The 16,238-nt window shown below is 40.0% G+C and overlaps 1 protein-coding gene across 1 annotated transcript in view; it reads right to left on the bottom strand.

The window, feature by feature from the left end:
• Positions 1 to 3,271: 3,271 nt before the first annotated feature.
• enpp6 (ectonucleotide pyrophosphatase/phosphodiesterase 6) overlaps positions 3,272 to 16,238 on the bottom strand; it is a 31,307-nt gene continuing 18,340 nt past the window's right edge. The window contains exons 3-8 of the mRNA XM_059346596.1: positions 13,287 to 13,398; positions 11,203 to 11,344; positions 10,920 to 11,099; positions 9,375 to 9,512; positions 7,786 to 7,909; positions 3,272 to 6,467 (exon numbers count right to left, since the gene is read on the bottom strand). Of these exons, the coding sequence (XP_059202579.1) occupies positions 6,259 to 6,467; positions 7,786 to 7,909; positions 9,375 to 9,512; positions 10,920 to 11,099; positions 11,203 to 11,344; positions 13,287 to 13,398 (905 nt within the window). The 3' untranslated portion in view covers positions 3,272 to 6,258. The remainder of the gene's footprint in view (positions 6,468 to 7,785; positions 7,910 to 9,374; positions 9,513 to 10,919; positions 11,100 to 11,202; positions 11,345 to 13,286; positions 13,399 to 16,238) is intronic.

Genomic DNA, 16,238 nt, shown 5'->3' with positions numbered 1-16,238 from the left:
TGAGGAAAGCCTCAACCTCTCACACCAATCAGCTGCCTGTAAACAAGACACAATTCATCCACCTAGACCTAGATTCATCCAGAAAATACTGCCACACCAGCTGCTATTTCTCTCTACTACACTTTCTCCTACACACCCTGATCTGTTGGGCAGGGGAGGCGTCCTCGTTTCCAAAAACTGGGAATTCACAAAGCTGTCTCTGCCCAGCAACATCTCCTCCTTTGAATGGATTTGACCAGGGTGCCAACTGTTCTTTGTAGTTGTTCCCTAATGATGAAACACCACTGATTGTCATGGGAGACATGAATATGTGCACTGTGAGAGCCCAAGCTTCTGATTTGCTGTCTCTTCTGTCATCCTTGAACCTCAAACAGGCTGTCACCCTTTCTACTCATAAAGCGGGCAATACACTCGATCTGATCTTGACTCGTAACTGCTCCACAGCAAATCTGACTGTTACCCCCCTACATCTATCAGACCACCTACATGAGGAGGTCTTGAAACTCCTCATGGATTCTCGCCCAACCACCTGCCCACCTGATCCGATACCATCCAATTTCCTTCAAACCATTTCCACGGCAGTAAATCCTTCAGCAACAAATATCATCAACTCCTCACTCAAAACCGGCGTCTTTCCCACTGCATTCAAGCAAGCATGTGTGATTCCACTCCTCAAGAAACCAGCACTGGACCCGACACAGGTGGAGAACTACAGACCTATCTCACTCCTACCATTCCTATCAAAAATACTGGAGCGCACAGTTTTCAACCAGGTCGTTAATTTAATTTTTGAGTTGCCTACAAAACAGCAACTGGCAAAGCTCCTGCATACCTGAACTCTTTATTCAGCTACACAAACCCTCCCGCTCACCTTCTTCTGCTGCTCCAGGGTGTCAAACTAGACTCTTCTCCTCTGTAGTCCCCAGGTAATGGAACAAACTTCTCTTAATCTTTAAGAAGAGACCAAAGACCCAGCTCTTTACGGAACACCTTCATACATAATCTACACATATGAAGAAGAAAAGCATTACTTGCACTGTCCTTATGCATTACCTGATAGCAAACGTAACCCATGGCAGATATTCATGTGTTGTTGATTGACTTCATCTTTGTGTGTGCTGTATTAACTCCGACATGTACGTCGCTACGTCAAAGTGTCTGCTAAATGACATTGTAGAAATTGTACAATTGTAGAGCTTCATGTCTGAGCTTCATGACTGAACTGCTATTCACTTTTAAATGTCAAAACGATGTTAAATGAGGACACATTGGGACCAGACAGGAGCTCCTCAGGCAAAAGGAAAGGAAAATAAAAAGGAAAAAAGACAACATCACTGCCTATAGTTAGAAAAGGCCACAATACAACGAAACTCCCAAATTTTGAAAGAGATTCTCGTGCATCTAGCTCTCAGCAACCATCTTTTCCTAATGAGATCTATTTTTCTTTGGTATTCTAGATGTGGCTGATGGCATCACTATTTCACTTGCATGCATGGCTAAGACAAAATAGAACCAGACCGAAATGTATTGGAAATGCAATTACATTTATGGTTGGGCCTTGTTTGAATTATAATGATTTCGGTCCCAAATCTGCTAATTGTTTCCAGTTGGTTGGTTCTTGGTTCTGGGAAAGGTCAGAATGGGTCACACTCCTATTTCACGGAAGAACACCATTCATAACACTTATATGATTAATGTTTGTCTATATCTACGTCATTCATTTCATGGACTGTAATTTAATTCCATGAAGTTTAACTTGGTTGCTGATAGTGGTCGACCGATACAGGTTTTTTAATGCCGATACCAATTATTTTGACATCAGTCTTAACTGATCCCCGATATGTGCTGCCGATTTTTTTTGGGCCGATTCTTGAAGCCGATATTGCCTTTTCTCCCTCCATTTACATGATAAAAATGACACAATGATAACAAATGTTACACAAGTCTCAATTTAAACAAAAAAAAACCCATTTATTAACAAAACAAACAAACATATTAACAGTTGGATAGCAAACAATGTATGTTGTTCTATGCCACGAGGTGGTGGCGCCTCAGATGAGCCACATATTTGATGTGTTTTTCTTTTTTCCAGTATGAGCAGCAGCTCACCAGCGAATGGCAGATGTTGCACCGAGCCTTGCCTGCTGTTGGCTCAGTGAAATGGGCTAATTGTCCGGCGAACGCAGGCACGTATCGGCCAATACAAGTAAAAACCGCAAATATCGGCCAGCCGTATATATCGGTCTATCTCTAGTTGCTGAACATGACTGATTCTTTTTTCACTTACTGTACTGTTACTATACAGGTACAGGACGCCTTGTTTGCTTCATCAAAATGGCAATCAATATAAAGAACATATGAGCAGAGGGGGGCCTTTTAAAGTATCTTGGAAGGGAGACGTGTCCAAACTACAAAACCTTTCTTCTCAATCTATGCCACTTCACTTGGCACAATCACCCGCAATCATGGCTTCTAGTACCACTGTCACGCCGATGATACCCAGCTGTTCTTTTCCTTCCCACCAAACGACCCCACAGTCTCGGCCCGCATCTCTGCTTACGTTGCGGAAATCTCCACATGGATGACAGAACACCACCTTCAGCTTAACCTCTCAAAGATGGAGCTCCTCGTCATCCCACCTTATATCAGCCTATCAATCTGCAGCTTGGATCCATGCAACTTGTGCCCACAAGCTCTGCACAACCCTGAGTGTCATGACTGATGACCAACTGACCTTCAAGGTTCATGTGTCCTCAATTGCCCAATCTTGTCAATTCGCCCTGTACAACATCAGGAAAATCAGGGGTAATCGGGTAAATTAAGTTCCCATTTAGAGTAAAATGGAGGATAAAGCACGGTATGCTTTAGGGCGGGGCTACAGTATGATTGATCAGTCACTACCACAGTGCAATACAAGCTTTGTTGTCAGAGAACTTTAACCCTTTCACAATGTGTTTTCAATTCATCAAAGTTAACTGGAATATTTTGGTTGCTTGAAAACATCTGGTTCAGTGTTCGACTTAAAGACACTAGAATGAGTCGTCCATTCATTTATAAAAACGATTTCCCCCTTTTTGCGCTACAGTTAGATGATGACGTAGCATCATTCCCACCCTGGATCCATTCTGAACATGTATCAGTTGCAAAGAAACAGGACAGCAAAAATGCTGAACTCTAGGCTTTAAAGAAGTGGCTCACAAATAAGAAATCAACTCGGGTGCTTTCAGAAACGCTTTGCAGAAACTTAAAACAAAAGAGACGTCAATATTAGTTTTTTCTGTTTTTGTTTTTTTAATGCAAAAGAAATTGTAAATAGAAATCTACAGAAATCAGTATTTTTGTTTTTGTTTTATAGGTCTATATACATTTTTTGGAAACTGTTAATTTTTAAGTCATTGATCAACATGAACTTGTAGTGAACTGCACAGTTTTTAGTCAGGAAACAATAGGTCAGCGGAACAAGCACATTTTATATTGATCAATGTTTCCAATCATTGATCAATTTAAAAAAAGAATACATGCACTACATGTTGTATCTCTATCTTCTCATTTTTGAACAATCATTGACAATGCATAATGAAAATTGCAGAAGAACACAAATCCACAAATCAAAACATTGCCGGGTCAAGAATTAACCCTAAGATCAGATTGGTACCCTGTTGGTGTAAAGCTTTCAAGGCAAGTTTTACTCTCATGTTGGGGTCATTATAGGAAAATTTGACAAAAGATTATTAAGGTGTTTCCTACGCTGTTAAACATAGTGGTCATTTTTGAGCCCTAAGGTAACACAAGGGTTACAGTATGACAGCAACACATGTTGATCAGACATTAAGAGAGCTGGAGAAGAACGAGGGCATGAAAACAGATTCTAAGGTTATGTTGGCGAGTGCCTCAACTGTCATCATGGAAAGAAAAAAATGTAAAATGAAAAAAGTAATTAATATTTATCCAGTGATTTGCACTATCGAGTTCTTTTTTTATCTAACTCCACCAGTTTTAGATGATTTTTTGTTCAAAATCGCTGAATTTTCACATTTACTGTTCAAATAGTGAGAAGAGACGTGCGGTGAGGCATCAGCCAGATGAGCCTCACCATGGATTGACAAGACTCGGCTAACTGTGCTGCCATGCTATGAAATGAGACTGTGTTGCTGTCTCTCTGGATGTCGCTATTCAATGTTTGCTATATGAACTAAATTTCCATAGTTTAGCTGATGTATATAATGTACAGTGTTGTTTGTCAACAACTGTATGTGTGTAACGTGTTTCTTATGCTGAGCAATAATAAAACGGCTGTGAAAAGGCACTAAGTGAGGCCCGCAGTTCTCCTGCTTCATGATAGGGGGCACTCATGATCCCAGTGATTCTTCTTGTGACTCCTCGGCTGCTGAATAAGTGACAGCAAGCTACAATCTACACATAGACCAGGGGTCGGGAACCTATGGCTCGCGAGCCAGGTGTGGCTCTTTTGATGATTGCATCTGGCTCGCAGATAAAACAAAATATTCTCACTTGTTTTAATCTATCCATCGATTTTTCACTGCTCATGTCCTGTTCAGGGCTGCAGTTCGCTGCAGGAGCAAGTGATGATACTGGCCTATGTTGGCCGTTGCTGGGTAAACAGGTAAACGCTCCCTTTTGAATCAGTCTACTCGGTCATTAGCTCAAAGCTAACCCTTCGACAAAGAAGATGGCGAAAAGAAAAAAAGATGACGAGTATCATACATTTCAGAATGAATGGACCGAAGAATTTGCCTTTATGGAGAGAGCAGGTTCTGCGGTGTGTCTAATTTGCAATGACAAAATTGTATCGATGAAATGGTCGAATGTAAAGCGGCACTTCGACACGCGCCATGCTACCTTTGCATCAAAATACCCTGCGGGAGACAGCAGAAAGAAAGTGTGCCAAGAGCTACTCAGCAGGGTGCAAGCTAGCCAGCAGCAACTCCGCGTATGGACCCGGCAAGGTGACTATAATTCCGCTAGCTTTGCTGGATCTTTAGCAATAGTGAGGAACGGAAAACCATTCACAGATGGCGAGTATGCTAAAACGTTCATGCTGGATGTAGCCAATGAACTTTTTGATGATCTTCCGAACAAAGACAAGATAATCAAACGGATACAAGACATGCCTCTGTCGGCAAGAACTGTTCATGATCGTACCATCATGATGGCAAATAAAGTGGAGGAAACGCAAGTGAAGGACATAAATGCAGCGCCGTTCTTTTCCCTGGCTTTGGATGAGTCAACAGACGTGAGCCATTTGTCGCAGTTCAGCGTGATTGCAAGATATGCTGTTGATGACACACTGCGCGAAGAAAGTCTTGCTGTTCTGCCAATAAAAGGATCCACAAGAGGTGAAGATTTATTAAAGTCTTTCATGGAGTTTGCTCAAGAAAAAAATCTACCTATGGATAAACTTCTCTCAGTGTGTACTGATGGTGCTCCGTGTATGGTGGGAAAAAACAAAGGGTTTGTGGCGCTTCTTCGTGAACATGTAAGTAGACCCATCCTAAGTTTCCATTGCATTCTACACCAGGAGGCACTTTGTGCTCAGATGTGTGACGGGCAGTTTGGCGAAGTGATGTCGCTGGTCATTCGTGTGATAAACTTTATTGTTGCCCGAACACTGCTGGATGAAGTTGGAAATAACTATCCTGGTCTTCTTTTGCACAGCAATGTGCGTTGGTTGTCAAGAGGGAAGGTGCTTAGCCGTTTTGCGGCTTGCCTGAACGAAATCCGGACTTTCCTTGAAATGAAAGGCATCGAGCATCCTGAGCTAACCGAAACGAAGAAGGAGCGGCGCATGGACTTCATTTATAAGTGATGGTAACATAACGTTTTTTTTAATTGAATGTGCTTTTTTGTGTGCAACAGTTTGTATGTGTGAAGAAAGCTGATATGAGATTTTAAACATAACCCGTTAACTGCTGCCAATCAAATGGTGAATAAGCTTCTCTGTAGGGTTCATATGTTGTAAATCTGATTGTGATGAAGTCAGAGCCTCACCAGCCATCAGCCTCTGTCACTGATGTTGGCATATAGATTTCTTCCCAGGCAATTTAGAAAGGTGGGATGAGTTCTTAGAAAACACTTGAAGGACTCTTAAGAATGCTCTTACCATTCCAACGGGACATTTTCCAGCCAGTTTCATTTCTTTTTAGATGCGTTAACCTCTACACGTTCCAGTGTTTGAACTCTTTCTAGCAGATCATTTCTAGCTACTCTCATGTCATAAACACTTAACTGTTCAATGCTTTAGTCCCATAGTGCAAGCAGTATTCCTAACAAACCCACACAGCAGAAGATTGTGCTGGGCTGGGATGGTCCTTCAGAGCCATTCAGGAAGTACTCTACCCGAGACCAGGACCCATTATTGGGCAATGGTTTCACTCCCAGTGTCCAGCACATGATGTTATAGATGTCCACTGCTCGAATGGGAGCTGTTCGAACATTATGCTTGAAGTCTGGATGGAATGAAGGAAATGTAATTAGATTTAACTTTCAAATTGATATACTGATATTACAGATTCCATTAATATTTTACCTCCCCACTAAACTAGAGACCACAGTGACAGAGCAGTAATACATGTAATTTCTTCTGCACCGGGTCACACTCTCTGTCTGCCTCAAAAAAACAACAACCAAAAAACAGCTAGGGCCCGGTTGTTCAAAAGTAATCTGCTCAGGTTTTGGATAACGGATTGGATCAAATCTTGAAAATGGGTTCTTCAAAAGAAAAAACGGATTACATAATTGGATTAGATCACTTAATCCAATCTTGGTTCAGAGGATCCAAGGATTAAACCTTTAGGTTTTGTTTTTTTTGTTGTTGTTTTTTTTTTTAACTTTTTAGTTGGATTGGGATCACTTTGCTCCAAGAAGTCTGGATTATAATGATCCCATCAGAAGGATGGATTCAGCGTGGATTTCAGGCCCAAAACATAATGAAACTTTAAAATGTTATCAAATAATACTATATTTGGATCGTGCAGTATATCCTATTTATTCATAAAGTTTTAATTTGATTTGTTCAACCATCAGGCTACTGTGATTAGGTAGGCTTTAACATATTCAGCTTTTAAGTATAGGCCTACAGCAAAGTAGAAAGAGTTTGGCCTCATAAAATAATCCCCCAAACAGCTGTCAATATTGACCACAAATATTAAATTTAATTCTGTCACTAATCAATGTATATTCATCACAATCACAGATATTTTTGTGTTGTTTTTAGATTATTTTTTAGTGATGCATGCAATGATAAGACAGAATAACAAAGCAATGGCAAAGGCATCACTGTTTTGTGAAATCCAAAACAAATCCAAATCAGAAATCGTGTCTAACTATTGTGTCCCTTGTTGCTCTTTACATATCTATAGTTCTACATTGTGATTTCCTATTTGAGCGCTGCTTATCAAGATTTGGTAATCCTGAAAAGTTTCTATCCAGATCAGATTGATCCAATCCGATGTTGCTTTGAAAAATCGGCTAAATAGTAAAATGTATTATGTGATCATGGATAGCAAAAAAAAAAGGATTACCAAATCCGGATCAATTTTATCCGGATTAAACCATTTGAAAAACTGGGCCCAGGACCCAGCCCGACTGGGTTGAGGGTCAGGTCTAGGTTAATAGGAACCCACTGTTACATCTTTGCACTTGCATGGTACAGCCTGACCGGGTGCTTTAGGACATATATCATTGTGAAGGACGTGGTATGTCTGATAGATCACAGGTATAAAATAATGCCCAAATTGTACTATTAAAATGTGACTTGATCGTTACCAGGTCCAGTTGCTAAGAAAAAGCCTCTCATGTCAAGGAATTCGTTGTCGTAACCATGCCAACCATTTTGCCAGGCTGAGGGTTCCCCAGAGTCGTTTTTCCAGTATGGTAGACTTGCCTTGTTCTGCAAACACACACACACACACACACACACACACACACACACACACAGCCAATTTTAACCAAAGATAAAGTATGTGGTACAGTGTTTTATTGATTTTTGTTGCCTATAAGCGGACTTCAGATACAACTCTGAGTCCTGCCACATCCAGAAGAACTCGGACAACACCGGTAGCGGGGCTAATAGCTACCGCTAACGCCGCAACGGTAGCGTTACGCTACCGATATTAGCCCTGCTACCGTCACGCCGGTGATCTCGCTTCGAGCCGGGGGACAGCGGAGCTGCCGAGAGACCTTTCGCCTTTCAACTTTCGCTCTAAACTATTTAAAACATCATCTACAGCTAAAGAGAGTTTCGCGTCTGCTGCAGCCATGTTGGATCCGTAAGAAAACTACAAGCTTCCGTCTGCCGGGTAGTACGCGTCATCGTCTTGCCGTCCCTCCCCGTTCTGTGACTGGATCCCTAAAACAGGGCTAAGAAACCTCTCTGGTTTCCAGACCCTTTGGCAGTTCGAAATTAAATCAAGCGTGCAAGGCAGTATGGGTATATACCCAGGCTAGGTCCGGACGATTGGCTTAGGTTTATTGTCTTCTGTGCAAGAATAAACTCTACTGCATCAAAATCCTGAGTACTTTTTATGCCTGCATTTGTATCTAGATCAAGGTGACACCTGACTGACACCAATCTTAGATGTCAGTCAGGGCTCCCTTTAACGTCTCCAGCTAATAAAAAACGCAGCTGCTCGGCTAATAACTGGGACACAGGTATGAACACATATAACCGTGGACTCGACTCCCTACATTGGTTCCTGGTTAGTTTTAGAATTGATTGTAAAATTTTACTGCTCACTTTTAAGGCTTTAAACAGCCTCACTCCAAAATACATATCTGATCTACTGACCTGGTATGTGCCCTCTTGACCTTTAAGCCCCAAATTCTTCTTCTTCTTTTAAATCTCTTTTTTTATTATTATTATGTCTGCTTATCTGATCTAATCAGTTTTACTTTCTCTGTACTTACTTACTTCCTTTGGCCTTATTTCATTTTATCTGCCTTCTTGATTTTATTTGACCGACTTTTTTTTTTTTTTTTTAAAACAATATGTAATATTAATAAAAGCGCTATATAAATAAAGTTAATTTGTTTTATTTAGTAGTCCAGAGTCTTCATAAATAAATCTTAGAATGGTTTCAATGTCTTGTTAAAGGCCTCATTAGGGGTTTTCTATGTTGCGCTCCCTGTTATCACTTAGCATGCTGCTTGGTCAACCTAGAGAGCATTCTGTTGCAATAAATGGTTAAAATGTTCCTATCCGAAGTATAGTTGCTTCCATCACAAACACAGAGAACGATGAACAGACAATGATGTCCACTCATATTTTAGAGTTGCTCTGCTTTAAAAGATCAGCCGGTAGAGAGAAGTAGACTTTGTCCAAGTGAATGTGCTGATACAAGTAAAACATCTGTTACCTCGGTGATAAACCAGCCTGGATCAGCCAACAGCGTCAGTGGAGAGACAAACTTCCCTCCTTTGAAATGGAAACGTTCAGGGATGTCCCGTCTGGCATAGACTCGCATGTTAGGGACCTGGGACAATGTGGCATACACCTGGCATAACACACAGATACACACAGTGTTAATGGAATCATTATAATAACTGGTCTTATCTGAAAGTCTTTAGGTATCCTACTACAAAAAGTAGCTTCACTAACTTGTGTTTCGAGCTGGTTGGTCAGACAGCTGCATGGAGAAATGTGTGACCAGCTATAAATTCATATTAAAGTTGTAAGCAGCAATGAAAGGGTCCTTGCATCTTTGCACATGTCGGGGGAACCAACAGGAACCAGGTTACACCAGGTATTGATATGTGGTTGCTGAGAAATTTCGGGCCGATTGGACAATGCACACTGAAGTTAGGGCAACTTCCTGTTTTATGGCGAGCCATCGAAATTTGCCACGCCATGACAGCAACACCGTTTAGAAAAACGCACAGTCTTCTTTGGAAATCATCATCAATATCTTGCAGCTTTTCTGATCAAATTGAAAAGGAAAGACAGGAATAAAAAAAGTAGAAGCCTTTTGGCCAGCTACTAAGGCTAAAACAGGTTGCCGGTCAACAAGAAACAGATGTACATCTTTGGGGTGGCTGTGGTTCAGTTGGTAGAGTGGCCGCCTACTGTTGGAAAGTTGGTGGTTCGACAATTTTGATATTTTATTCTCTCTGGTTTCCGTACGGGCCTCACAGCAAGAGGGTCGCCGGTTCGCCTGTGTGGACTTTGCCCATTCTCCCGGTGTCAGCGTGGGTTCTCACCGAGTACTCCGGCTTCCTCCCACAGTCCAAAAACATGCACTTTAATTGGTGTGAATGGGAGTGTGATTGTCTGTATCTATATGTCCAGAGTGTACCCTGCCTCTCGCCCAATGTCATCCGGGATCGGCTCCAGCGGTTAAGGATAGTGAATGGTTTCTGTGCCCCGGAAGTTATGCTGCTTAGCGCTTATTTTTAAGTTTCTGGATGGTCAGTCACTGGCTTTTCTTGTTTTCCCTGTTCTGTATCCCCGCTTTCCTCACTTGTCGTTCATTTGTGTCTTAGTCCCGCCCACCAGGGATGCATGGAGAGACGCAGGGAAGCAATGTCCGTTTCTAATGATGGCGGATCACAGCTGGATCAGCTGTCAGTCGGCTTTCTATTCTATTGCACGTCTGTCCGTCCTGGGAGATGGATCTCTGCTCTGTCTCTCCCTGAGGTTTCTTCTTCTTTTTCCCCTGCTAAAAGGTTTTTAGAGGAGTTTTTCCCTGGCTGATGCAAGGGTCTAAGGAGAGAGAGTTGTACCATTTTTACCTTTGAGGCAAATCTGTGATTTGTGATTCTGGGCTATATAAATAAAATTGACTTGATTTTACTTCTTTCTCCGTCTCTCTCATTTACACAAACATACACACAATCCCCTTTCTTCCCCTTCTTACAAATTATATATATCATGGAAGAGCAGAGAATAGAGATTCTGGCCTCACCTCTTGATACTTGTTGTCTTTGGGCCACAGACTGACTACTGGTCCTCTGTCCATCATTTTGACAATGGCTGACATGTTGATATACTTGTCCAGCTCTATGACCTTCTCCATCCACTGGAGTTTTGTCATACCATGGTCTGAAAATAGCATAATGTTCAGCTGGTTCACCATGTTTTTCTCCTGCAAAAGTATCACAAGCAAAAAGAACCAGTTGAAAAACAAACTTCATCACAGGAAAAGCAGCACCAGCTCTAAGTGTAACAACAGTAATGATATTACTAACTTTGATTTTGTTGTTGAGCGTCTGCATAGCCAGATCCAGTTGTCGCACAGCTGTTCTGACCTGATGAGAGTCTGGACCGAAGTGATGGCCCTCCACATCTATTTTCTCATAATATATTGCTGCCATGCTTGCTTGGCCTGACCTACACACACACACACACACACACACACACACACACACACACACACACACACACACACACACACAAACACACACACAAGAAGAAGAAAAAAGGGTGATGACTGAATATATATATATACATGTGTGTGTGTGTGTACATATATACATATACATATATATATATATATATATATATATATATATATACAGTCATCACCCTTTTTTCTTCAATTTCTTGTTCATTTTATTGCCTGGTACAACTTAAGGCCCATTTGTTTGGACAAATATAATGATAACAACACAATTAGCTGATCAGAGTTTGATTTAAGAGCTGATAACTAGACATTTTCAATGTTTTTTCTTGATAATGATTTTGGTTATTATATAGAAAACCATGGAAAATGTCTAGATCAGCTCTAAGGTTAAACTGTTAACAGCTATTTTTCTTTTGTTATCATCATATTTGTCCAACAAATTAACCATTAGTTGTACCAGGCATTAAAATAAACGATTAACTAAAGAAAACAAGGATGGTCTAATATTTTTTTCCATGACTGTATATACACACACACACACACACACACACACACAATGTATATTTTGTGAATGCACAGATGTATATATAGTGTATATTTTTGTAGTAGTTGCGCTAGTTTTTGTACGTGTGGATGTTGTGTCTTTGTTGCTTGTTGCTGTCTTATAGTTCTTTTTTTCATTCTATTCTATTTTATTTTTTTATTATCTTAACCTGTTTTACTCTTTACCTGAGCCACTGATACACTCAAATTTCCCCCATGGGGATCAATAAAGGAACATCTTATCTTATCTTTTAATTCGTTTGGGCAGATCTGCTTAAGCTTATCTTTCTTTCTTTGTTTTTCTTTTAGGGTAACAACTCCCCAGTTGTAAAATTAGAATGGGCTAAAACCATTTCACATGTCAACAAAAATAGAGTCTGATGAAATTTTGGTTCATATGTAACAGGTCCACTCTTGTGTGGTGAACATCTGGATGAGCTGACACACTGGACAGGACAGGGGAGAGAGGGAGGGAGGGATGGATGGAGGAAAGAGAGTCCTACAACATCAGAACATATCAGTAGAAGCTGAAGTAGAAGGAATAGTGGTGGAAAGTAACTAAGTACATTTACTCAAGTACTGTACTTCAGTATAATTTTGAGCTACTTGTACTTTACCTGAGTATTTCCATTTTGTGTAACTGTATACTTCTACTCCACTACATTTTGAGGCAAATATTGTACTTTTTACTCCACTACATTTACCTGACAGCGTTAGTTACTTTTCAGGTCGAAATTTAACATTAAAAAAACCATGATCAATATAAAGTGATTACCCATTTTTTTAATGAAACCTAATAGCAGTATATTATGTCGTTAAAATGAGCCCTACTTAAGAAGATTAAAATGCTGCTTTCACAAATGCATCAATCATAAAAATAATCTAATAATATATTTGGAATATATAAAACAACCTGAGTGGGTCCATTCTGCAGAACGAGTACTTTTACTTTTGATACTTTAACTACATTTTGATGCTGATACTTTTGTACTTTTACTCAAGTAAGTTTTGAATTCAAGACTTTTAATTGTAGTGGAGTCATTTCACAGTATGGTATTAGTACTTTTACTCAAGTAAAGGATCTGAATACTTTTTACACCACTGAGAAGGAATAGCTGGAAAGGTGGGATTGGGTGGAATTAATATGAATGTAATGAAAAGTTCATAATACCAATAGTGTATAGAAAATGTGGAATAATATCATTAAGTTAATTGAAAAGCTGACACATTGCCACTGCAATGACGGTTTAAATGTGTCAGAAGAAGTTGAAGAAGTGAAAACAAGCAAGAAGTAGTAGGGTGGAATTAATATGAATGTCACTGAAAAAAGTGGAAGTAAAAAGTGAAAAGTTTGCCATGAATCACAGGACACCTTTGTGTTGTTACCTCAGGACATTGAGAGCATTTGATATGGAGTCTGTTAGGTTTTTCTCTGATGGGTTGTAGACATATTCCTCACAGAATGTTGGACGGACACTCAGAATCTCCACCTCACAGCCTGAAGACACACAAAACATACCCACACACACGTATGTGAAATTACTGCATTATTTGCAGACAGCTGTTAGGACAGTCAACAATGCATGTCATAGCACACAGGCCTGGAAGTTAGTTCCTACCCCAACTTTAAACTGGGCTCAGGAGGCTGACTTGGAGGTCCAGTGCTAATAATCTTTCCTCTGAGAAATGTAACAAGATTGAAGATTATAAATCAATCTAATTTTTTTTATTGTAACATGGTCACATTTTAGGCTGTGGAGAACCATTTTAATGTGGTGTAAGCATCTGTAAATTATACCACTTAAACTACTGTATAAAAAACTGTAAAAGTGTCTATGTACATTTACTCAAGTACAATTTTGAGGTACTTTTATGTACATTTTATGTATCTTTATACTTCTACTCCACTACATTTTGAGGCACATATTGTACTTTCTACTCCTCTACATTTAACTGACAGCGTTAGTTACTTTTCAGGTCAAGATTTAAAATGAAAAACATGATACATTTAAAATTATTACCTATTTTTATAAATTAAACCACTTAAAAGTTTATTAGGTAGTTAAAATGAGCGGAGTGGAGTCATTTCACAGTGTGGTATTAGTACTTTACTGCGAGGGCCCATTCAGTACTGCTTGTTAATAAATGTATCAGGTTATTCATTAATAAAATGTAGAAATGTAACCATGATGATATTGGGTCATCCAAACTATTCAAATCATATGAGCATAAAACACACTACAGGGGCTAAATCTACTATTAAAAATTATTATTATTCTCAGAATCATTCATATGATTTTGACAACTGTACCGCTTGCAGCGCTGGGACCACTAGCTAAATGTCACTTCCTGCCACCAGTCAGGCTCTGCCCGCAAAATACATCATCACTGTTGGTAAACAGTAAATTAGTCTATACAAAACCATAAATGTGTTTATCCATTTTAGAACATAACAGTCTAAACAGAGCTGATGTGTGTCTACAGTAACTAATGTCATAGTCCAGCACATCACAACACTGAGTGGACTTTGGAAAGAACTATTCAACTGTTAATTAGATTACATTATACTTTATTGATCCCACAACAAAGAAATTCACTTGTCACCGCAGCAAAAACAGAAGCAAAAGGTGTAAATATAAATAGTAGTAGTTTGAATGTAAAATACAAATACACATCAAGATTATATAAATGCTATGGTGAGTAGTGCAATGATGAGTGCTAGGGAAAAATCGATACAGCATAGTATCGCCGTCAGTATTTTCACCTTTTTTGTTTTTTTCGGAGGTCATAGTGGGCTCACTTTTAGGAATATAATGGAGATGCAGATGTTTTATCATTCTGTGGTGGTAGTGTGTTGTTTTATGCTGCAGTCTGCTGACTGTCAAAAGAGCTGGTTCTGTGGTTGGAGCCAGGTTGGACACACTGGAGGAGGTGGTGGAGGTGGTGGAAAACAGCAGTGGATGGCTCCTCTCTCTCTCTGTTGCAGTATGGAGAGATTCAAAAGATCCTTCGCTCCTACAGCCATCAGGCTGTCTCATTCTTCCAGAGATTCTACCAGACTAACTGAATTTCCCCTCAGGGATAAATAAAGTAATTTTGATTTTTGATTTTTGATTTGAGACACTGGTATCATATGAAACTAGAAGATCTAAGGAATCTATAGGCGTCCTGCGTCAGGATATCATGTTGGGAAGTTGTGGAAATAATGCTGCAAAGTTGGGCTATTTTGTCAAGGAAAGTTTGATAAAATGCTGCAGATGTTGTCGTCCATACCTGTTTGATATCAGTTGAGTTCAGTTTAACTGTATACTTTGTTGGTCAGTCTGTGGGTTTGACTCTCATTGGGGACAAATAAAAAGACTGAAGTGAGATGAATGGACTGAACAATTCTTGATTGGATTAAATTTTGTGGACACAGAAAGGTACCTGTTTTAAAGTACAGGTGTTAGAGAAATTGACTTGATGTATAAAAATAGGATGTTCCCTTATTAGTCCCACAACAGGTAAATTCAACTTCTGCATTTAACTCATCTTTTTTTACACACCAGTGAACACACACACACACACACACACACACACACACCATGCTAGGAGCAGTGGGCAGCACATTACTGTACCCGGGGAGCAGTGGGGAGTTAGGTGCCTTGCTCAAGGGTACATCAGCTCTTCCCTGTCAGTTCTGGGATTTAAATCGGCAACCTTTGTAGTTAAACACATATATCACTTAAATTTCAATAAATTGCTGTAGTCAATTGCATTTACAGTTGTAAAATCACTTGTAACTCTCTTAACTTGCTTGAAGAACCACTCTGCTACACAAAGCAGATATAAAATGCCTATAAAAACCTAAGCATAGTTATGAAAAAAAAGGGCAGCTATTGACATTCTAATGTCAGGAGCAACAGGTGGAGTAGTGGCAGAAGCATGCTGGCCTGCCTTTTTCCTTCCAACTGAACAGTTGGATGTAGTTTTGAAATGCCTTTAAGTTATGAGTGGACCTTGCTCGATAGGAGAGCTTCGCTTTACAAATCCTACACTGTGCTTTCATGGTGTCACAAGTGTCAAAATGCATCCAAATGCTACTTCTTTTTCGTCTTTCACTCATCTTTGCACCACACTCCTCTCGTCTTCACTCCTCTCTCTCCTCTCTGCGTGTCTACCCCTCCTCCTGTCACCGTCTCAGCACTGCCACCCCCGCCCCTCCCTGCTTGGTGGTATGATCCTTGTCAAACTTCACATGATTGGTTCGTACAGCATGCATGTGACATCCGTAGTCAGCATCCATAGCACCCACAGGTACTTTTCCTAACGAGAAAAGTAAAAAAAGAGAAAAGAAAA

This window comes from Centropristis striata, chromosome 12, assembly GCF_030273125.1.
Source record: "Centropristis striata isolate RG_2023a ecotype Rhode Island chromosome 12, C.striata_1.0, whole genome shotgun sequence".
In the NCBI taxonomy this organism is placed as follows: domain Eukaryota; kingdom Metazoa; phylum Chordata; class Actinopteri; order Perciformes; family Serranidae; genus Centropristis; species Centropristis striata.
This window is presented reverse-complemented; position numbering and strand designations above follow the sequence as displayed.